A 23766-nucleotide genomic window follows, 5' to 3' on the forward strand; every position below is an offset into this window, starting at 1 on the left:
GTCAGTCAGCGCGGTCTCGGGAGCGGACGAGAGGTGGCCGCGCTGGGGGCCTGTGAGTACGAGATGTTGTTAATAAGGCGAGGGGGAGATGCTCCTAACGTCAGGGTGCGGTGGGACAGGGGCCAGCCGTGGAGGGAAGGGTGAGGAGGTGGATGTGTGTGGTGGGTAACTGGTTTCCGGGCGGGTTCCAGTTTAAAAGCCGTAAGAGCGGAGGGGGTTAGGATCTGGTACGTGGAGGAGACATTGGCTCGGCTCCCGCGGCGCATCTGAAGGAGCATACAGGGAATTCCTCAGCGGAGATCGCTCTCGAGCATCAGAGGTAGGACTTGGGGATGTGAGCCTGCAGATAAGTCTTTTGGTGCGTAATGTTGTTGTAGTGTCACTGGTATGATGAGGAACAGTTACATATCTGAAAATTGTATGTTAGGTGGAAGTAGAATCGTAGAATTGTATAATGCTTGGTTGGAAAAGACCTTTAAGATCATCAATTCCAACCGTTCCCCAGCACTGCCAAGGCCACCACTAACCCATGTCACTGAGGGCCTCCTCTACACGGTGTGTGAACACTTCCAAGGACAGTGACTTGACTCCAGCACTGCCCTGGCCAGCCTGTTCCAATGCCTGAGCACCCTCTGGGGAAGGAATTGTGCCTCATCTCCAGTCTTAAGCTCCCCTGGTGCAGCTTGAGGCTATTTCCTCATGTCCTGTCTCTTGTTCCTTGGGAGAAGAGACCTACCCCACCTCACTCCATCCTCCTGTAGGGTAGCTGTAGAGAGCAATAAGGTCCCCCTGAGCCTTCTCTTCTCCAGACTAAACCTCCCAGGTCCCTCAGCTGTTCCTCATCACACTCGTGCTCCAAACCCTGCACCAGCTCCATTGCCCTTCTCTGGACCCATTCCAGCACCTCAATGCCTGTCTTGTAGTGAGGGGTCCAGAACTGAACCTGGTATTCAAGGTGTGGCCTCACTGTACTTACTGTATTGGGCTCAGAGATTATAAGTCAGGAGGATGGATGTAATGTGCTGCTGTTTTCATTATAGCTAAAGCTTATGAACAGCCAAGTTCCCAAGGGACACCTGAATCAGTTTAGTAGAGCTCAGTTTTCAACAGAGAGGATTAGAGAAGAGGAAAGTGAAAGTTTGATGTCATTGACGTGGCTAAAGTGAAAAAAACAAAACAAAGGCAAAAACTGTAGTATCTGCTGATAACCTTTAAATATTTGCACTTTTATCAGTAAGGTTGGTGGTTATGTGGCATGCTCTTTAAAGATTTATTTTTTCTCTGTAACTGGGTGATGATTCTGTAAATCTTCCATTGTTAATTACAAACATTCTGATTAAATTTAGAACACTGAAAACCACACCTTCGGGGTTTTGTATTATTCTCTGTTGCTGTTCAACTTGCATAATGCTTCTTTAACACTGAAGTAGATCACTTTTCATCCAAGATACTGTTACTGTCAATGAGCTTTCTTGAGAAGCACTTTCTTTAAGGATGTTTGATCTTGGGTTTGATGTGTTGAGGTATTTCCTTCTCATTTCTCCAACAGCCGTATTTCATTTTCACAAATACTTTTCAGTTAGAAGTAAAAAACTTGTTCCTTCAGCTTTGGAAGGGTTTTTCTTTTCTCTCTAGTTTGAGTTGCCACATTCTTTTAAGTAATATGCAGGAAAAAATAGAATTTGAGGGGTGCTTGATTTCTATATTTTGTTCTATGATCCTGAATCTAACTTGCAGGAATGAGTTGGGGGAACTTGGGTTTTGCTAGGTTGAAGGTATGCTTGCAGATTCTGAAGCCTGCTGGAATGACTGCCTGTTTTGATGCAAGAGTTCGGTTTCAAACCTATTTGTTTAGGCAAATACATAGTCCAGAAGTCATCTCATAGGTGTGCAACAGGGCTGGGTGACTTAAAATAAAGACATAAAAAGACATTTTTATGCTTGAGAGGCTGTGGGTTTTGTACTGTGCATAAATGTGAGCTTTAAAATAGTGTAAAACAATGGGAGAGAGCTTCCATGCCTTTTTTCTTTATAGTTTTTAACATATTTAGGGAGTTTTATAAGCATTCTGTCTCTGCTTTTTTTTCCTCCTGTTGCATACGTACAAATAACATGCTTTACAGCCTGTATTGTATCATCTTGTTGTCCTTAAAGCAGTACTGCTGCCGAGAGCAACAACTGGGTAATACTTTCTTTGTCAGGCAGTGACTTGTGGTGTGGAGATATCACATATTATACTGAATTACCTGAGTAATTCTCTTAAACTGATATCACAATGATTCTAAATGTACACAATTATATATAATAGTAAAAGTTTTGTATCCAGTGTTAGTGGGGCATCTGCAGCATTGATCTTGTGTCTCCCTCAGTCCTGTACTTGGCTTCTGTACTCTTGCAGCTGATTTTACTCATGGGTGAGATAGGGATGGGTAACACCTGCACAGTGATGAGAAGTGAAGGGAAAGGAGCCACTTTCCCCTACTCTGCTTCTGAGTTAAGTATCATCCCCTTGATCTTCTGTTTTGTTCCTGGAGACAGATAGAGCCTGCTGCTGCTTGGGTGAGGAGGAAGGTTGTAGAGGGATGGAAGCTCTTTAACCCTGAGGGTGTAGGATACAAGGAGTCCACATGACATCTCACCTTTAGTTTTCCAGACAAGATGTGGTGAGATTAGGAAGAGAGGTTAGTAATTGAGTTGTGAGGATGAGTGATGTGCTATCTCCCTCTGCCTGAAATCTTGATGAGCTGCTTGTCCAAAAGGTTTAATAGTATCCTGATTCTCAGGGGTATGCTTCTAGAACTACTTCCACAAGACATTGATTACAATTGTTTGGTGTAAGCTTGAAGTGGAAGTGTTGGAGCAGTTTTGAATTCTCTCAGATGCTGTTCTAGGACATAACTCTTCCAAAGGATGTGAGTTAGAGGGCTTAAAATGTATTTTTGAAAACTTTCTTCTGCATAAAAACGTATCTGCAGATTGTTTGAAAATCAGCGTAGATGTAAATTGTCTCTTAAGATGGAAAAGGTCCTGTGCATTTGATAGCTTAACAAAATCATGTCATCTACACAGCTTCTTGATACTTGTCTTTGCAGTAGGCACCAATGGTTTGGAATCCTTACTGAGATAAGACTACAAGAAATAATCATAAAGTAAAATCTGTTCATGCCAAAGGAAGCTTCAGCAGGAATTTCTTGGCAGTTCTCATGCTGAAATACCTTCATGAAAAACCAAGAATGGGATTCTGTTCTTAGTTGTGCTTTCATAATACACGTACATCTTATGTTTTGGGGTTTTTTCACAGCTTTATTCATAGATATTTGTAAAATGAAATTCATAAATGTGTTAAGTAGCCACAGTACTTCTTACCTCAGCTTCTTCCTTTATTGCTTTAGCTGTCTGTGGTTACCACTTTGGTTTAAAAAGCATATTGTGAAGTACTTAAAGCTGAAGTAAGAATCTACACTGTTGTAATACAGTGTGTTTCTCAGATGTTAGCTTTTTTGTGCAGGACAGAGGTGAGGGAGGGATTTGGCCAGAAGTGTGTTGAGTTTTTTTTGTGCAGTGGCAAGGTCTCTGACATGTGGCATCCATACCGACACGTGCCACTCCAGCAAGGCGACAGCTGCCAGAAAAACGTAGGGTATTGCAGAGTTGAATCACAGAATGGTTTGGGTTGGAAAGGACCTTAAGGTCATCCAGTTCCAGCACCCCTGCCATGGGCAGGGATGCCTCACACTAAACCATGTCGCCCAAGGCTCTGTCTAGCCTGGCCTTGAACACTGCCAGGAATGGAGCATTTACAGCCTCTCTGGGCAACCCGTTCCAGTGCCTCATCACCCTCACAATAAAGAACTTTTTCCTCGTATCTAACCTGAACTTCCCCTGTCTAGCTCTCCATCCACATGAGATTCCTGTGTTCACACAAACCTGTTTTACTGTGTGCTTTTTCAGGCTATTCCACTGACTTTGGAGAGGAAAGTGTTTTAAAATGTGCTTAATTTCTTTAAAAGGTATTGCCATAGTAAGCAGTCAGGGAGTTCTAGGCTGTGCCAGTTCTGTTTGCTGTATGCCTTGATCCATCTCTTTGCACTCAGTCTGACAGTGCTGTGTCCTTTACAGTGAGGTCAGTGGCTCAGCTGTAGTTGTGTAACAAGAGAGGCCATTCATAAATGTGTTTCTTGGCCTGGAGACCTTAGATTGCATTTCCTAGTATAAAATCAGAGTTCAGTACATCTTAGGAAAGTGAAAACAGCACCCACTCAGTTGGCCTGTGCTTGGTAATGATGTTGGGCCATTTGCAGCAAAGGCTGTCTGTGTGCTTAATAGAGAAAACATAACCTTTTCCTTTGGTAATCTCAGAAATCTTAATGTGAAGTTTTAGGTGCTGAGTATTTACCAAGAGTTGAGCCTCTGTTTTTATAAGTGAAACATGACTATGGTAAAGTGTCTTCTGCTTGCTCAGCAAATTGTCTGGGAATGTTAAAAGTAGCCGTATATCCACTGTCTAATATTTGAGAGAGTGGCTGGGTGGGTTTCTGGCAGCCAGAAAACCAGCAGCACGCATTGGAAGGACAACGGACTTCACACACACTAGTTCTCAGGGGCTGCTTTTTTTGTCCTGTGTGTTTCCCTGTGGAGCAAGTTGTTCAACTCTTTGATCATAAACCAGAGCAGTTTGGAACAGGGGAATAGCACTCCTCATTTGGGGTGATGATGGGTAGAACAGCAATGGTATCCCTGTTAGGGATAAGTGAGATACTGAGAAACTCCTGTTTTCTTACCTGTCCTGTATGTCAGTTGCAGTTGTATGCAGAGTCTTCTTTCAGTGCTTTTCTGCTAGGATGTTCCTTTTGTATGAAATGGATTTGTTGTGTTTGCCTGCTAAGCCTTTCCTCATTTACATCTGGTCCAATCACTTTTTCCCTGATACCCACAAACATGGAGACAATATGTAAGATAAATATCTAGTTTATTATCCTGTTTGGGCTGGGATAGAGTCACTTTCCTTTCCAGTACACGGCTGGCACAGTACTGTGTTTTGCATGTAGTATGAGAATAATGTTGATAACACACTGGTGGTTTTCAGCTAGTGTTTATACTAAGTCAAGGGCTTCTCATATCCCGCCAGTGAGAAGGCTGGAAGGGTACAAAGATTTGGGAGAGGACACAGCCAGGACAGCTGACCCAAGCAGGCCAAAGGGATATTCCAAACTATATGATGCCATGCTCAGTACATAAACTGATGGGAAAGCTGGCTGAGGGCTGCTGCTTGGGATGCTGGCCATTGGTTGGTGAGTGGTGAGCAATTGCACTGCTTGGTTTGTGTATTGTAATTATTATCATTACTGTTATCATTATTTCCTTCCTTTTCTGTCCCATTAAACTGTCATCATCTCAACCAATGAGTTTCCTCACTTTTCCTCTTCTAGTTCTCTGCCCCATCCTGCTGAATGAGCAGCTGTGTGGTGTTTAGTTGCCCTCTGGGGTTAAACCATGACAGTTCTTTCCTGGTGTGTTGTGTATTCTTTGTCTTCTTCAGTTTGTGATTCAGGAGTTGGAGCTGCTGATACTTCTGTTCCTTGACACTACATACCAAGCAGTTATCAATTCATAAATAGCAAGAAAAGAGTGTGGAGCCACCACATCTGCTTGTATTCTCCACACAACTGGAATGTTTTAGTTGGTGGTGGCTGTTACTCTAATCACAAATGCACCTTGGTCTGTTTCTTTTGAACTCATATGCTTCTTCTTTAAAATTGTCTGGCTTGAGACAGCTTGTGGAATACCACTTATTGCCTGGAAATGAATATTATCATCCTTCTAAAAGAACTGTTCCTATTCAACTGAAAGCTGAGCTACTCCTTTGCTGCTGGTACCAGGTCTTCAGTTGGGAAGGTTAGATGGAGGCTTACAGAAGGTTGCTAGATTCACTGCTTGCCTCCTGATCTGGCTAACCGATGTTTGCATGGGAGCCACTGCAGTGCAGAGAAAGGATAGTTTGAGGACTGGAGCTGAGACGAAGAAGAGACAGTGACAGTTGAGAGCCAGAGTGGTCTGAATTTATGCGGCTGACTAGTTGAAACATAAAGGAGTCCTAAAGGTTTGTTCAGCACTACTAGGAGTCTGAAACAAGAAATTTTCCCCAAACCTCTTGTGCCATCCTAGTAATAAGTAAGACCTTTGTGGCATAGAGGAGGCTTATTGGGGAAGCTTTGAAATATCTGCCTGCTCAAAATGTACACATCACACACAGAGCTCAAACAAGCTTGAGTTACAGGAGATCAGCATGCGTCATGAGGCTGTGCCTATCCTTTCTCTCCCCACCTCTAATACAATCATTCTTAGCTGTGTACCCTGTTTGTACTCAGGTCTCATCCTTTCTATGTCTTCTGTGATTATCTGTATGTTGGCTGAAAGTATGAGAAAATCTCACCCTGTACTTGTTAGAGGTGTGCTCAGAAATTCCTCAAACGTGGATGCAGCTGAAGGAAGTGTGTTTGTCAAGTTGATACAGGGGAGGAGGCTTAGGTAGGTAGGCAGCAAAGCTCTTCCTGGTAGATGTGTGCCAGATCAGATCTCAGCCAGCACAGCAAACATTGCACTGATGCTGCCCTGGTTGCTCTGGACTGGCAAGATGGCAAAGAGACACCTCTGTTGTTTTCATCCTGCCAGTTTGCTAGAGGAGTGTTATGGGGTAGCGGTGGGAGAAGCACCAGGGAGGAACAACCTTGTAATAATAACTTATATATTGTGAAAAGACTGGTCAGTAAGCCAGGCTTAAAGTATACACTTCTGTCTGTGGTGGTACTGTCAGCAGCAAGTATGGCTGGGTGCTAACAGAGAAGAGTGCCTGGGCATCAGAAGTATGGACAAGAGGGTGGGCAGCTTGATGTGTGTAAGAAGGGCATCTCTAATATTAAAACCAGATAGCAAAAGGGCTGAGATAGGAATTGTTGCTTGCTTCTAGGAGCAAAGGCTTTTGGCCTGTGGTTTGTTATAGTGATTCTTTGTGTGCAGCCCTGCTTCTGGCACAGTGCAGTCCAGATACATCATAGTGCGCCTGTGCTGGCTCTTCTGTGCTAAGGGGAAAGGAGTGAGCTGGCTGCCATCCTGGGCTGCTGGGACTTGTGCCGTCCCAAATGCCCCCCTCCTCTTGGAGCTGGGGAAAAGCAGGATGTGTTGGCTCTTTTTATTTGTCATCTTGCCAGTTTTGTGCTGACTCTTTCCTGCAGCATGTGAGAGGTGACAGAAATCTCTTTATGGTGAGGGGTTTCCTGCATGAAGAGTGTCTGCACTTGCATAGCGCTCTCCATACTACTTGGAGTGACTGCTCTGCAGGAGGGAGGAATGTGGCAGCAGCAGTAAGTGGTTTAATGTGCTTGCTTTATTTGGCTTGAAATCTTGAGAAGTGGAAAGGGTATTTGTCTGAGGGTTGGGTTGCTTTTGTTTGTTCTGCTTTGCCCATGAATTCACCATTTCTCAGTGCATTTAGTGGGGTTTTTAATAGGAAGAGGTAATAGGATTATAAGTGTTACATAAAAGAGGTGTTAAAAACTATTAGCTTCATGCTCTACTACAAATCCAGTCTACTGAAAAGAAGGATATGCCTGTGAAGGGAGCAAGTTTTGCCTTATGTGAAACTTGAGGGCTTGAACTCTCTTGCATAGAAAAGCTGATAAGCTGATGCTGTACCTTTGATGCTTTCTGCCTTGTCAGTTGTAAAGAACTCAATTCTTTCTTGGGGGGTTTAATGAAGAAGATTTGGAGCAGCATGAAAAGTTACGGCAGAGCTAACCCATTGCTGCTTTGATTTTGGCCTAGATAAAATACTAACTAATAGTCTGCAGAGATAAAATACTAATAATACAGATCTGATAAAGGCAGTGCCGAAAAACTCTTTCGTGCTTCATTTCCTGCTTGAACTTAGGAAGGTTTTAAAAGGTTGAAATGAATCCCTCGTGCTGCTCAACCTATCTGTGGAATTACTGTGTGAGCTGGAGGAAGTTGAAGGGCTTCTGAAAAACCCTACATAAGAAACCTGTCCTTACTGGGCAGTATGAAACAGGTAGAGTCAGAAAGATAGTTTGTGTAAGTTAAAAGTTAAGTTTCCATGCAGCAAATTACAGGACCTCTCTGGAGCCTTCCTGAGGCTGGACTGATTTAAATGGAAGCACATGAAAAATAACATGTAGGCAGTGTGTTCTCACTGATTATTTATACTGTTACAAATAACTTTTCTCTATAAGTGAGCATGTAAATCTAGGCTTTAGCATAGTCATCAATTTATATCTAAAGACATATCAGGGGGAAGTAAGTGTTTGGAAAATAATGAGTTTTCACCTACTCCAGTTCCATACCGAATCTTGTTCATGAGGTTACTTTCCTTCACTACCATCTAGCTCAGGGCTACCAGTAATCGATCTTCCTGCTGATAGTGTCTTTGTTTACCTATGAATTTGGCTTAGATCTGAAGGAACAACCTTCAGGCTACAATTTCTGCATATCTTTGAGCTTGGTAATGCTGGTGGCTTCAATCAGGCTGCTAAGCAAATGGCTGCATCGACCCTGCAAGTCCTTATGTGGGGACCCAGCTTGTATGTATGTTACTCACTTGCTCTGTGCTTGAACAGCATGTCATACTCCAGTGTATGTGTATTTCTGAATGAAAATGGATGGGGTTCTGATGTTCCCACTTTTCTTTGGAAGGTGCTTTGTCCATGTTGGAACCTTGCTTACTATTTTGGGGCAAGTTAGGGCTTTGTGTTCATGCCAACAGGCTCAAGGATCAGAGCTGAACACCCTGTTCATGGAGGAATTGGAGCACTGCATATCTATCTGATCAGTTCCTGCAGGTAGCCTGTTCTAAACATTGTTAGGAGCTTTGGAGCAAGCAAGCAGGGACTGGCGTATGCTTCAGAAAACCCAGCAGGCTGCAGACCTTGTGTTGGCAGGCAAACTGCAGAGCTCAAAGACAAGTATAGATGTGATGTTGGGGAACACAGGTCATGCAGTATTTATGAGCCTCAGTATGATTGTAGAATCATAGACTGGTTTGGGTTGGAAAGGACCTTAAGATCATCCAGTTCCAGCCCCCTCCCGTGGGCAGGGACGCCTCACACTAGACCAGGAGTCACCCAAGGCTCTGTCCAACCTGGTCTTGAGCACTGCCAAGGATGGAGCATTTACCACTTCTCTGGGCAACCTGTTCCAGTGCCTCACCACGCTCACAGTAAAGAACTTCTTCCTTACATCTAACCTGAACTTCCCCTATTTGAACCCATCACCCCTTGTCCTATTGCTGTAGTCCCTGATGGATATATGTAGAAGTGTGTTTTCAGTGCCTGCGTAGAGAAGGAGACCTTTCTCATTTTTTCATAGATTTTTGGAATTCTGTCCGATGCCGTATCTGGATAACTATATGTTGTGGGGTTTTTTTTTAATTCAAATCCATTTCCTGGATTTAGAAATGGGTACCATGGTGTTTTTAACTGTGTGCACTTCTAGTCAGCTGTGACTTTCTAAACTAGCTTTGGTTATGCTTCACTGAGAACTTCCTTCATAAGAACAGTTGCACTTTCTGTTCCTGTGAAAGTTTCTTGATACCTGTGATGAAAGTCAGATAGAGCTAGGGTCAAGTTAGAGAACTATGAGAAGAATTCAGTTGCACCGTAGGTGTTTTCCCACCCATGTTTGAAAGCTACTCACCCTGAGTTATAAAGTGCAGTAGAAGAATGACATTTCCGGCATGTTGGAGGTTATTGTTTGTAGCAAGATTTGTTTAGTATTGAATTTTGGATTGAACTATGGTTTGCACGTGTTTGAGTGTCTCACTGAGTGATCTTTTTCTTACCCCCAATATATCAGGTATGATTTAGAGATAAAGATGAAAAGAAGGGCTTCTCTAAATACACAGGTAACAAAAGGAAGACAAAGAAAAATGTGGGCCTATTGCTCAGTGAGATAAGGGACTTTGTTGTGCAGGACATGGAGAAGGCTGAACTACCAAATGCCTTTTTTTTTGCCTAGTTTTTACTACTGAGGCTGGGATTCAGGAATCCCAGGTGTCAGAGATGAGGGGGAAAGGCTGGAGTAAGAAAGATGTACCCTTTGTGGAAGAGGATCACTTAAGCGGTCAGGGAATACTTGAGTGAACTGGACATATGTAGCTTCATGGACCACGATGGAATGCACCCATGAGTTGTGGGTGAGTTCCCTCTGCATGATGTCACTGTGAGGTGACTCTGGATAATCTTTGCCTGATCATGATAACTGGGAGAAGAGCCTGAAGACTGGAGTGATGTCACTGTACAATTAGATGCTAAGGACCACCAGGCTGTAAAGCAGCATGGGAGGAAAGGATTTAGGGGAGGTGGCACCAAGCTTTCTTGTGATTGAAGTGGATGTGGAGACCCTTCACTGCTGGCGGTAAGGTCACTGGAAACTCTTCTGTCCCTCCCTTAGAGCAGTGCTGTGCCTTGCTTGTGGATGGAGAGAGCAGGTTATACCCTCTGTGTAGTGCCTGCCGGAGGAACAGCAGCTGCCCGTTCTCAGTGAACCCCAAGAAGTCTGGGCAGTACATTGAGTAGTTCATCTTGTCAGTCCTAGGCCTGGCTCCCACATCCATCCCTGTGAATCAACAGACTTTTCCAGAAGACACCTGGACTGAAGTACTGGGAATGTACAGTTACTGTATTCCTTCTGCCTGGGTATCTCATGTATATGTTGAACGCTGTTATAAAATAACCTTCCATGTTTTGGTGTTTCTTCTCTTTGATCCAGCCTGTTTGGTGTGCATTGGCTTTAATCACTGCCTTGCTTCACTTAGCCTCAGTCTTTCATCTTCTTACACGTGGCAGTTTTCTTGGGTGTTCTCTATATCAAAGCTCTCTTCTATTAAAATGTCATTCTTTGCTATGAGCTGATAGTAACAGACAAAAGTATTTGCATGGTAACTTTATGTGATGGCACTGTAGGAAAATGGAGCTCTTGAAGGAGGGCAGGAAGCAGAGCAAAGGATTGGATCCTCACAGGCCTAACACTGCAAAACTGAATCTTTCCCTTGAACAGTAGCAGATTTGCCTCCTGCAGCAGCATGTGAGAGGGGAACACTGGGCAAAGAACCACTGACAGGCAGCAGATACAGAGCCTCTGATGCCAGTCAGGTATTGCAGGATGCACACTGCATGTTGCGGAGCAATTGAGCATCAATAATACTCTCTTTCAGAAGAAACCAGTTGAGTTCTGGAGAGAATTCATATGTTTTTCATTTTGGGTGGGGGGAGCTAACTCAGCCAGCAGAATCTCTTACCTTACAGTTGTTGATAAGTTTTGTAGGAGCAGAAGCACTGAAGCCTGTGTATTGCCAGGCAATGTACTCAGACATAACATGGGGTAGTAGCTGCACTTTCTGTTCTGGAAGGAAAAAGAAAGAAAAGTTGGGAGTGGAGAACAAAGCAGTAAGGTGGTTTGCCTAAAATCATGCAGCTGGTTTGTGGCTGAGCTCAGTGTCTTTGTATCTGATCAGTAGTTCATACTTGCTATTCCTTTCATGTTTGGTCATAAGCTGTTTTCCTTAAGGCACAGCAGTGGAGAGAGGTAGAAACTAACTCCTGCCTCTTTTTTTGTCCAGGTTAAGTCCTGTTTCCTGACATTTGAAGAGCAAACAGCACCAGGGCTCCATGAATTGCAAAACTGCAGAAAGTGTGGCAGCCCTACCTACCTCCAGCTTTACTCCTCTACTGTGACATCCTTCTTGGGACCTTTGTTTTCATCCCCCCTGGCTGCTCAGCAGGCTGCCTCAGCATCAGAGCAGAGGAAGCAGCTAGTGGATCAGGGAGAATCATGGCCTTGAGTTTGTATGTCTTTCACCTCTTCTATAAGTTCAAAGTGTTGGTGCTTGTCACTTTGTGTTTGATGGTGCTATGGGCCACAGTCAATTACTATGTGGACTCCAGACAGGAAATGCCTAAAGCTAAGACCATGGTGGAGGATTTCAGGAAGGTGACTAGCCTGCAGGACAGTCAAAAGGAAGAGAAGATGGAATCAGTTGCAAAAGTTCCTACAGTAAAATCACTTCAGGATGAGTGCCCAGCTCTGTCTCCGTACCTGAGTAAGTGATCCTGCTTTCCTGCCTTTTCTAACAAGTTACACCTGCTTTACAATTCCTGATTGGTTTTCTTCCTAGCGTTTTACAGTTAGACACTTTTCTTGTGAAGCAAATACAACACAACCAGTCCCAGTAAGCATTTCTGGATGAGGAAGTGACTTACGTGCTCGGTCTGGCTGGGACAGCAGCCCATATGGTGTGGTGCTTTGCATTTGTGGCTCAAACAGCTTTGGTAACCCACCAGTGACTTGGCTACTGCTGAACAGTGTCTGCACGATGTTGAGGCTTTGTTTCTATGTTGGCCTCGTAATATTTGGTAGGTTGTTGGTGGGCAAGAGGTTGGGAGTGGACACAGCAGGATGGCTGAGCTCAACTGACCAAAGGGATATTCCATACAACATAACCATACCATTTCCCACACTCAGCAATAAAAGCTTAGGGAAAGGAGGAAGTGGGGTGTTCATGGCTACAGTGTTTATCTTCCCAAGAGCTGTTTCTTTTGGTCTTGGTATTGCTGGCAGCACCAGGCTTCTGCTCTGCACTATCACGTCACTGTTGCTTTCCTCTTCTTTTTGTGGACCTGATTAGGGATTTGTTTGGGAAGCCGAATTCTTCCCTCTTCCCTGTTGTAGTCCAAAAAGCTTCTGTCTCACTGCACACCCCCCTTCCCTGCCCCAAAGATGTGTTTGCTGAAGTGAAAGCACTGCAGTTTTAGCCATCACAGTGACCTGTGTTGTTCTCTTCAGTGGGTTTGCTGAGCCCAAAGGGGATGAAATGATAGCTCAGTGCAAGAGAAGTGATGAAAATCTGGCTAGAGGAAGCCTTGATATGTTTTATCTTACCTTAAGCTGGTAATGGTTTAAGTAGAGATGGCTTCTCATGGCCACAGTCCTATGTCTCTTTCCACTTACTTCTCCTCTGCTTTGCCCTGGCAGCCATTTCAAGCCAGTTCTCCTGCCATAGGAACTTCTTTTGATTTTTTTAATTATTTATCATCACTTTTAATCAGTTTAAGCAACTAAACACTTGATACTCTCTCCTTCCACTGCCTGCATAATATGCTTGTGGCACTACTTTTCTCTTAGAAAGGCAGGGAAACCAACTGGGGCTTGATCCTGGGTTTCTTATGCTGTTACAGAGTTAGATGCCTGGACTAGCCACAATCAGAAATAATTGGGGAAAGATTCTTGTGCTTCTCCTACAGTTGGTGCCAGCAAACTCACCTTCAAAGCATCTCTCACACTAGAAGAAGTGCAAAAGGAGAACCCTGAGGTAGCCAAGGGCCGGTACCACCCTTCGGAGTGCGCAGCACAGCACCATGTGGCCATCATCATCCCACACCGCAACCGAGAGAAGCATCTGCTGTACCTCCTGGAGCACCTCCACCCCTTCCTGCAGAGGCAGCAGCTGGACTATGGCATCTATGTTATTCACCAGGTGAGGCTGAGATGTGTTTGGTGTTTGGGGGTGATGCTCTGCAGGCCAAGGAGACACTTGCTGCTGCTTCTGCTGGCTAACATCAGTCCTCCAAGTCTATTTCCAGCACCTGCTGAGGGATGCAGTGTTATATGCAGCCATTGCTGGTACCACTGCAGGATCTCAGCTGCTGTTAGCAAAGCTGGAAAGAATTAACAGTGTTTTCAACTGGTGTCCATTTCTCAGTCTGAGTAACTTACTATTCCTAACTTAGCATTCAAGGTTAGCATCTTTCCCATTACTAATGCAGCTCACTTCTGCAGCATACACGTAGTAACTATACTGATATATTTTCTGTCTTTTCATTTGGAGTTGTTTGGATCGAAGGCCTCAGTTTGTATCCAGCTTTACTCTCCCATCTGCTTGCTGGCTGTCATGTTTAGTAAGCTGTGTGTTGTACTCACTTCTGCCAGCTCAAACCAGACATGACAGCTACTGCTTGCAGGTGCTTTACTTGCCCAGCAAGGGCTGCGGGCAGAAGTACTCATGAGAAAGCACTTGGTTCCTGACAGCTTTATTAATTTCTTTGCATTCTTCCTAGTGTGCTGAGTCAACAGCTAAAATTTGCATACACGGATTTGTGCCATGTTGATTTTAATCTAAGATACAGATTTCTCTTTTGTAATATGTTGACTTTTTTTTTTGATCTTTCATTGTTTGCTTTCAGTTGCTCTCATTTATTTATATGTTCTGCCTTGAATCTAAACAGATTTTGCAGACAGCAGGAGAAAATGGTGATAAATCAATAGAGTTTCTCTTCCCTTCTGTTCAAAGAGTCAGTCAGCCAGCATGAGGCAGTGCATTCGAGGTGAAAGCCTACAATTCTGCTCAATGGCACAGCAGAACAGCAGCAGAAGTCATGGCAGGTTATGTGCTTTGTCTGAATAGACTGGTCCTCCCTTGTTTAAAGTTGTCATGTGGCCCATAGAGTGGAGAAACTGAGGCTTTTTTCAGCCTTAGTGTAATCATATGTATAATGGCTCACTCCAGCTGTCAACTAAGTTATCAGGAGAATCATAGAATAGTTTGAGTTGGAAGGGACCCTAAAGCTCATCCAGTTCCAACCCTTTGCCTTGGGCAGGGACACTTTTCACTAGATCAGGTTGCTCCAAGCCCCATCCAACCTGATTCTTTATCTCCTGAAATCTGTGAGGTGGAGAACAGCTGATGGCGTATTAGCAAAAAGAAGTAGAAGGCTATGAAAGTTTTGCCTGATGTGTCAAGTCCGGACTTATTCTGTCAGAGTTTTTACTTGAAGATTGGAAGCTTTGGCTTCCCCTTTCCATGAGATAGAAACGCCCAAAACTGAAAAGTGGGTCTAACACAGCTCTTTGATGGCAAATCCATTTTCACTCTCCATTTGTGATGTCATTAGTGGTTTTAAGTATCTTTTGAGGAAAGAAATAGTTAAAACCAGGATTTAACTATTAAAATATACAGAGTTGACTTTAGAGGAAGATTAAGATGTGTTTCTCTCTCTGAGCAATTGAAGGGCATACTCCAGCTTTCTTTATGAGCTAATTGTAACATCTTGAACATCATGTTTCTCTGCACGAATGTGTGCATAGGTGCGTAGAGTGCTGGAAAAAATGTGAGTTCATAATCCCTGAAGGGTGAGTAATTTATTGCCCAACTTAAGTTTGTCTTGTGGTTGGTGTTCTCCTCCCATAGAAACAAAGGAAGACAATTCTTTTCTCAATAAAAGATGAGAGTAAACTTTGCTATTTGCTCAGCATGTGGTCTAACATGTAAAACTCCCTTCCTGGACAGTCATTTTAGGTGGTGTTTGGCTGCCTTTGCACAGGAAGTGGGCAAAGGGAGGGGAGACACAACTGGAGCAGATGGTCTGCACTTCACATGCTCTTGATACCAAACACAAGTGAAGTTCTCTGCATGTTCTTTGCCAGATATCTGAATTGTTCTGATCATTAAATAGTCTGTTTCCATCATCAGGAGAAGATTCTCTGATGGATGCTTTCATATACAGGACTCTTTAAAAAAACAAGCAACCAACACACACCCAAAAACCCCTCACGCAGAAATTTGACCTCATACATTTTAGGGAATTTTATCTCATTTTTTCTTGGAAAATTCCTTCCCTGACTCAGAATAGAAGCAACTGATGATCCCTCTGTTAATTTCTTGGAGTGGGCGTTGGGCTGGATTTCCTTCATTGCAGGTATGGAGCCATAAATCCCATAACTCTTCTTTGTTCAAAGAGCAGATGGCTGTTAGTGATGGTGAACAAATTGCTGCTTCAGAGCAAAACATTACCTTATAGAACAGTAAAACATGCTTTGTATACAACTATTTTCCCTCCAGTTAACCTTCTCTCAGCCTGAGGAGGCCGAATTCTAGCTCATCTTTCACTGAGCCTCTCCCAGCCCAGGCACCTTCTAGCAAATGACTCCTTTCTCTTGAAAATTGCTCTTTATCTTTTGAATACACTGAGTTCCCAGCTCTAGAAAATCATAGAGTCATAGTTAGGGGTGGAAGGAACATTAGCATTACCCAGTTCCAGCCCCCTGCTATGGGCAGGGATGCCTCCCACTAGCCCATGTCATCCAAGGCTTTGTGCAACTTGGCCTTGAACACTGCCATCGAGCATTTACCACTTTTCTGGGCAACCTTTTCCATTGCCTTACCACCCTTACAGTAAACTCCTTCCTTATAAGAACTTCATTATATCCATCCTGAACTTCTCCTGTTTCAGTTTGAACCCATCACCCCTTGTCCTATCTCTACAGTCTCTAATGAAGAGTCCCTCTCCAGTGTCCTTGTAGCCTCCTTCAGACACTGAAAGCTGCTCTGAGGTCTCCACACAGCTTCTGTTCTCCAGGCCGAACAGCCCCTACTTTCTCAGCCTGTACAACAAGGCTAGTAAAAGTCAAGTGAAGCCCCATGCTAGGAGTCCCTGTGCAGCGTAACAATGAGGTTTAGATAGGAGTTAAAAATGGAGAGACCTGCTCTTTATTTTCCACTCTGCCACCTACTGTGTGAGCTGAGGAAATACAGTGAATTCTTCAGGCATTGCTATCCTCTGAACTGCGGAACAAGCATAAATCATCTGTGGCAGGTGCTCTGATGTAGATTACTCCCATTCTCATGAGTTTATGTGCTTTGGGCTTGGCTTTTTTAAACACCTTCCATAAGCTTTGCTGACACACTTTATGGGGCACCAGTTTCTAAACCGTTTACTGATACCTCTTTGTTATTGCTAAGCTGTTACTGATACCTCTATGTTATGTATGTATCTACATACATCCGGAACTCTGGGATTGGAGCAGCAATAGGAGTGAGATTGTGTCATCCAGGATGCATATTCCTGGTGCCCAGACAATCATAGACTCTCCTGGCCCTGGCTCTGTTTGTTCATGACAAGCAGAGATGGAAGAACTCTCTGTGTCACTGGCCACTGTGATGCTGTAGCCAGTGCTATGGGACAGCTCTGTGTGCAGTTACTGGCTGGAAGATGTGGCTGTGAATTACGTGATCAGAACAAATATCTGGGAGCAGTTCTGGTTCTAAAGGTTTGACATCTTCTTCAGAGGTTTTCTCCATTCTCTTCCACAGGCTGGCAGCACCAAATTTAATCGTGCTAAGCTGCTGAATGTAGGATACATAGAGGCCCTAAAAGAAGCTAACTGGGACTGTTTCATTTTCCATGATGTGGATCTGGTGCCAGAAAATGACTTTAACATTTACACGTGTGGCCCCGGACCAAAGCACTTTGTAGTTGGCAGGAACAATACTGGATACAGGTAGGAAACCAGGAATATGGAAAAAATACCAATTGGGAAATGCCATGTTACTGTTAATGTTCCTCTTCTGATGGAGCTCTGTGCTGTATCTACCCCTTCTCCTGACACCAGGTTTCTTCATCTCTCTGGAGTGCCCTTGTCAAAATAGAACTGTATGGGCATCTCTTAAGTCAGCTCCATGGTCACCTGTCAGGTGATCATTGTAATCCTTCTGGTTTCTGGGGTGAGGTAAAGGGTGTTCCAAGAAGAAAGCAACATGCAGAGGTTGTGCAGAGGCCTGTCAAAGCTAGAAATGCATTTGCAGTTCCCTGGTCCTCTAATTTGAGGGTGTGATCTTACTGTAGAAAAACTTGCCGCTTGCCTTTTGCTGTTGAAGAGGTAACATCTGATATGGAGAGCTCAAGTATGAGAATTTGCCCAGGAATAGGGTTGTATCTAATGATGTGGCTCGGCAGTGTCTCATACAGGATCAGTTTGGGTTTGAAATGGGTCCCCTAAATGCCAGCGTGATGTGAAAAGTCAGGTTCAGTCCACCTCAGGGAAGAAAAGGCTCCTGAGTTTGGTGAGTTTAATGACCAGAGTATTTCCATTGAGCTTGTTTCTTTCAAGATTTACCTCCTATGTCATGTCATCTCAATATTAATTCCAAGTGGGCTTTTCAAAAGCTGATCTCTGTGTACTTTGAAGCAAAGCTCTGCTTCACTTCTAGGTTTCCTATCTTAAATATATGAGAGAGAGGTGGGGTGTGTAAATTCTTATGCAGAATACCCTTCACTTCCCAGTCACTTAGTGCAAACTGGAGCAAGCACGTATGAACTAGGCTTGTGACAGGTTTTGGAGCACTCTGCCTTGCAGACAGAATGCTGAGGGCTATGGGATGGTCAGTGCACCAAAGCAACAGAAACACTGCTTTGGGTAATGGACAGGCATGTAGAATCCAGGTTGATAACATGGCACAAAGCTTGAGGTGCTTTACTTAACCTCCTGTGCCTCAGTTTTACTGCAAGTGTTCTGTTTAGTTAAGCAGATGGATTCTTGCTTTTACTGCAGGATCCTCTTACTATGGATTTCTTCAGGTTTCTGCTGCTTGTGGAAAGGAACTGTTAGTTATAGGCTTGGTTTTTAAAGAGCACTTAAAAGAGTATAAAGGTTTAAGCTTTGGCTTTAAAGGGTACAGACAAAATGTTGTTGTGAATACCCTGCACCAGTATTCATTGGGATACTGGTGGTTTGAGCTTGATTCATACTTTCTTTTCTGTGTCACTGCCTCTGTTTACACATCCATGAAGTGGGCACAACAGCACTGTATTTCCAAAGGAATTCCTGGGTACATCTGAAGGAATTCAGATCCTGAACTGAGCTGAGACCTGGGACTGAAAACCCAGTTGGGTGACCTCAGTGTTTTGCTTAGGCTGAGTGAGCATACTGAGAGATGTCACTTAGATGTATGGAAGTTGTACATGTTCTGCATCAACACACAACATCCTGGGCAGGAATGTGAGTGCATCATCTATGGTGATGCAGTGTGTGGTAATCTTGACAGCTTTGGAGAGTCAGTACCTTATGTTTAGTTACACAAACTACAGGTTTAGATGCTTCAGAAAGGAAGGCTTCTATACTAAAATTTTGAAGGTGGTCACATACTAGAACAAGCTGCCCAGAGAGACTGTGAAGTCTCCATCTTTGGAGATGCTCAGAACCTGAATGTACCTGGTCTTAGTGACTTGCTGTAGGAGACCTTGCTCTGAGCAGAGGGGTTGGACTGCTTCATCTCCAGAGGCCCCTCAACCTCTGCAGTTCTCTTGTGATGCTATGACAGGAGCCAACAAAACTGGTCTGAGTTTGGTTTCTGAGTTTGGTCTTGGTTTGGTTTCTCTGTTGTTTTGTCTGTGTGTGTGTGTGTGTGTGTGTGTGTGTGTGTGTGTGTGTTTGTTTAAATTAGATTCCTGGTAAACCAGAAATAGCAATAAGCATCACACCTTTCCTTGCCTGGCATGTAAATTGCCATCATGGGTATTTTCTAGCCCTGGCAGTTTTTTCACCTCTTTGTATTCACATCTGTCTAGCAATCCAAATGCAATCTGCAGCCATGTGCACGTCACCTCTGGCAGTGGCAATGTATTAGGAGCTGTGTTATACTGCTCACCTTGAGGTCCTAGAAAGAGGAGGGTATCATAAACAGCAAGTAGCAAAATGATGTAAGAAGATAAACAGTGTGGTATGTAAATATCTTTTAGAGCAGCTGCAGTTCCCAGGACAAAGAAGGTAGAAGTCAGAACTGAATCTCTTTTAGAGCTGAGCACCACTACAATAGGTTGCTTAGCAACTTACACTGTACCTTACCTTAGATTTGTTCCCACAGTATCCCAGGGCATGTGTACCTGTGCTGTGATCTGGTTTCATTCCATGTTTCTCAGCTTCAGCTCCAGGGTGGTCAGTGGCTTCTGTCATTATTGCAGAGCTTCTGCTATGGGAGTGTGTGGCTTTGTTCCTTTTGTACTCATGGGAGTCCTTGAGGTGAAGTGCTGTTTGCCTGGCAAGGGGGATTGTGTGAAGAGAGAAACTGTTGAAGAAGGAACTGTTCTCTCAGTTGGAGAGTTTAATCTTCCAGGCCTAGAGCAAATTGCCATCCTTTTGTGAAAAGAGGAAGACAACCAGAGCAACCTCATGGGTTTGTGCACCCTCAACTCTGTGAAAGACACATCTAAAGCCAGAGTTTCAGAAGACAATTCAGAGTTGCAGGGTGGGATTTTTGTGTTGGTAGAATTTGACTTTTAATTCTTCATTCTCTCCTCTTGTGTACTTCTAGGTTACGGTACACTGGATATTTTGGAGGTGTAACTGCTTTAACAAGGGAACAGTTTGCCAAGGTGAATGGATTCTCTAACAACTACTGGGGCTGGGGTGGAGAAGATGATGACCTTCGAATCAGGTAAGAAGTCAATCATGTAAGAAAGTTCAAGTTAGATATAAGGCAGAAGTTCTTTACTGTGAGGGTGGTGAGGCACTGGCACAGGCTGCCCAAAGAAGTGCTGAATGCTCCATTCCTGGCAGTGTTTTAAGGCCAGGTTGGACAGAGCCTTGGGTGACATGGTCTAGTGTGACGTGTCCCTGCCCATGGCAGGGGGTTGGAACTGGATGATCTTAAGGTCCTTCCCAACCCAAACCATTCTGTGAAATAAAAACCTAGAGAGAAATGATGCCTAAAAAAATAGAAATGGATGTGACTTCCCACCTGGCCCCCAAAGGCAGAACGCGACAGGAGCTTTCAGTTCCAGACAGTGGGGATTTGGGCTGCAGGGTGCAGTTCTGTGCAGAGTTTCCTCTTTGCAAAGGTTAGGTGTGCCAGGGACCTCATCCTCTTCCTGACAAGTATTTCTGGTTGGGTGGAGGGTTTGTTAGGTTTTGGGTTGGGGTTCTTTTTGGTTGGGTTTGTTTGTTATTGTCACAGCCACACAGGATTTGCATTGTTACTTGGTTATTGGTTATAACAGAAGCAGGAAGATTGAAGTCTGGAGGGTGATTTGCCAAAGAGACACAAATGTCTTCAGTTCCAATGCTTTATAAGAGTGTGGAGGGCTTTGGTTTGGTGGGATTGGGTTTTTTGCATTCATTGACTACCGTGATTTACTCCAAGCACAGCTTAGTTTGTATGTGGGTGGTGTTGATTCTAGTTAACACAGTGAATAGCTTGAATTTTAGAAAGACGGCATCTATTTGCATGTGCCTTTTGTTCTTGTGAAATCCAGTTTTGCAGATGGGCCTTTCAAAGTAGGAGAAACCTGTCAGTTTGAGAAGTTGAATGGCACAAAGGACTCAACCTTATTTTTCTGGTGATCTTTTGCCCTTTGCTTAGAAGGAAACCTCTAATCCTGCTTTGCTGTTAGTGAAGGAAGGGGAAGGGGGCAAACAAAACACAAACCCAAAAGGAATAAAGAACCCCCTAAGCTCTGCTGGCAGAGCACATCCATTTGTAGCTTAAGTCTACATCATTCTTCAGTGTTTATCCTTTTCAGTTGCTTAAACCAAACATTTTAGGGACATAAATTCATCTCCCTTGTGATGTTCAATGATTACACTGGTGAAATCAAGTGTGTTAAGAGTTAGGAACTTCCAAATGGAAATTTTCCTCTGTATCTGGCAGCTGTATCTAAGAAATGTAAAAGCACTACTGGAGGCCTGAGTTTCTGTCCCTTCTTAATCACAGCTGGGTTTTTTTAATCCCTACTCCTATTTAGAGACACCAACTTCTCTTGGGAGCTGGCTTTTATAGTGGTAGGGGATGGCTTGGTACCATCTTTTTCCCAACTTTGCAGGAAGTGTCCCAGTTAAGGTGCAAACAAAGGTGATGGTGGTGTTTCAGATGTTGCTGTGAGCAGCAGAGCAGCAAGATTTACTGAGGGTCTTGGCTCATGCCTTTCCTCGTGGGTGGATCTTGGACTGGGCTGGTTAGAGAGTCTGCAGTGGGCAGGGAATGAGGAGCTGCTGTCCCGGTGGGTGGCTGTGCAGGGATCTTGCAGCCTTTCCCAGCAAAGGCAGCAGATGGCGCCATCCCTTTCAGTATCTTCAACTTGGGGCCTGAATGCTCTCAGGTCCTGCTGTTCTGAGTGTGATAGGCTCTTGTGGGCCCTTTCCAAAGCTGTACATCCCAAGGAGATTTTCAGATAATTTGTTGTATTTATTTGATAATTTACTGTTACAATCAAGTCATTGGAAACCTATCAGGGGCTCAGTTTCTTACAGGGTGGATAGATGGGCTGTTGCTAATAGTATGAGGTTTAATACGGCAAGGTGCCGGGTCCTGCTCTTGGGCCACAACCAGGCACCTCTCCCAGCCTGGGGAAGAATGGCTGGAAAGCTGCTCATGGAAGAGACTTGGGGATGCTGAGTGACAGAGCTGAACATGAGCAGCTTGTGCCTAACCAGCCAAGAAGCCACCAGCATCCTGGCCTGTATCAACAATAGCATAACCAGCAGGGTCAGGGCAGTGATTGTCCCCCTGTGCTGGGGACTGGTGAGGCTGCACCTCAAATCCTATGTTCAGTTCTGGGCCTCTCTCTACAAGAGAGACATTGAGGTGCTGCAGCAGGGCCAGAGAAGGGCAAGGGAGCTGGTGCAGGGCCTGGAGCACAAGTGTGATGGGGAACAGCTGAGGGACCTCGGGGGTTTAGTCTGAGAAGGCTCAGGAGGGACCTTATTGCTCTCTACAGCTGCCTGACAGGAGGATGGAGTGAGGTGGGGTTGGTCTCTTCTCCCAGGGAACAAGTGATAGGACAAAAGGAAATGGCCTCAAGCTGTACCAGGTGAGGGAGGTTTGAATGAAGATGAGGCACAATTCCTTCCCCAAAGGGTGCTCAGGCATTGGAAGAGGCTGCCCAGGGCAGTTTTGGAGTCACTGTCCCTGGAAGTGTTCACACGCTGTGTAGAGGAGGCCCTCAGTGACATATGTTATTGGTGGCCTTGGCAGTGCTGGGGAGCAGTTGGACTTGATGGTCTTAAAGGTCTTTTCCAACTAAGTTGATTCTATGATGCTTCAATTCTTGGTTTCCTGTTGCTCCCCCGCTGCTGACATGACTGCAAAGACCTGGGCTATTCCTTAATTCCAGTCATGAAGTTAACCCCTTCTGCTGACAGAGCAAAACTCCCATGCTCCACAGATATGTTAAAGCTCAACAGCAGCTCCAATTGAGTGCCTGATGTCCAACACTTAAATCCATGTGTGGGACTCAGGGTTTCTGGCACTGTTCTCAGAAAGGACTTTTTCTTCATGTAGACAAATACAAGTTTTGCAGCTCTGTGCCAACTAGTGAGAAAGAAAAGAAGCTTTTTTGGGTGGCTTTTTTTTTTTTTCTTCCCCTTTTCAAGTGGAGAGCTATCAAGTATAAAGGTTTTATGGCAGGAGTTGAGATGAACTTGCTGCAGAGCATGTGGAATCTTGCTACAGCCCTCCCAGGTTAATACAGGGTAGTATAGACTAGACAAGACCATACTATTTTAAATGTGCTCTGTTGTACAATGTGTGCTTTAAGCTCTTCATGACCTACTGTAGTTACCTGCTACCAAAAGAAAGGGGCATCTCTCACCCTGCTGGGTCTGTTCTCCAGAAACACAACCCTCAGCCTCATTTCTCTGGCAAGATGGGCTGTGGAAGAAATGTAGATGAGTTTTCTGCTGTTCTCTGTGCTTGCTTCCATGGCATCCACAAGAGATGAAGTCTCCAAATGCTGTTGTTTCTGTTTTCCTTGAGAGTTTGTTTCTAGGTGAGGCCTTGCTCATGGCACTATTGCTTCTTCCAGGGTTCACCTGCAGAAGATGGGAGTGATGAGGCCACCTGCAGAGGTAGCCAGGTATACTATGATCTTCCACAAGAGAGACTATGGTAATGAGGAGAATGAAGAGAGGTGAGTCAGGAACAGGGTTCCA

General features: G+C 44.3%; 2 protein-coding genes across 2 annotated transcripts in view; one reads left to right on the forward strand and one right to left on the reverse strand.

The window, feature by feature from the left end:
- Positions 1-23766, forward strand: part of B4GALT4 (beta-1,4-galactosyltransferase 4) — a 24426-nt gene continuing 660 nt past the window's right edge. Inside the window, exons 1-6 of the mRNA XM_080613198.1 lie at positions 1-52; positions 11630-12109; positions 13311-13543; positions 17156-17343; positions 20153-20275; positions 23640-23744. Of these exons, the coding sequence (XP_080469324.1) occupies positions 11842-12109; positions 13311-13543; positions 17156-17343; positions 20153-20275; positions 23640-23744 (917 nt within the window). The 5' untranslated portion in view covers positions 1-52; positions 11630-11841. The remainder of the gene's footprint in view (positions 53-11629; positions 12110-13310; positions 13544-17155; positions 17344-20152; positions 20276-23639; positions 23745-23766) is intronic.
- Positions 23077-23766, reverse strand: part of LOC308218802 (beta-1,4-galactosyltransferase 3-like) — a 16721-nt gene continuing 16031 nt past the window's right edge. Inside the window, exon 8 of the mRNA XM_080613201.1 lies at positions 23077-23646. The gene's annotated coding sequence lies outside the window, so the exon portion shown is untranslated. The remainder of the gene's footprint in view (positions 23647-23766) is intronic.

Source organism: Psittacula echo (assembly GCF_963264785.1).
Source record: "Psittacula echo genome assembly, chromosome: 3".
NCBI classification, from domain to species: Eukaryota; Metazoa; Chordata; class Aves; order Psittaciformes; family Psittacidae; genus Psittacula; species Psittacula echo.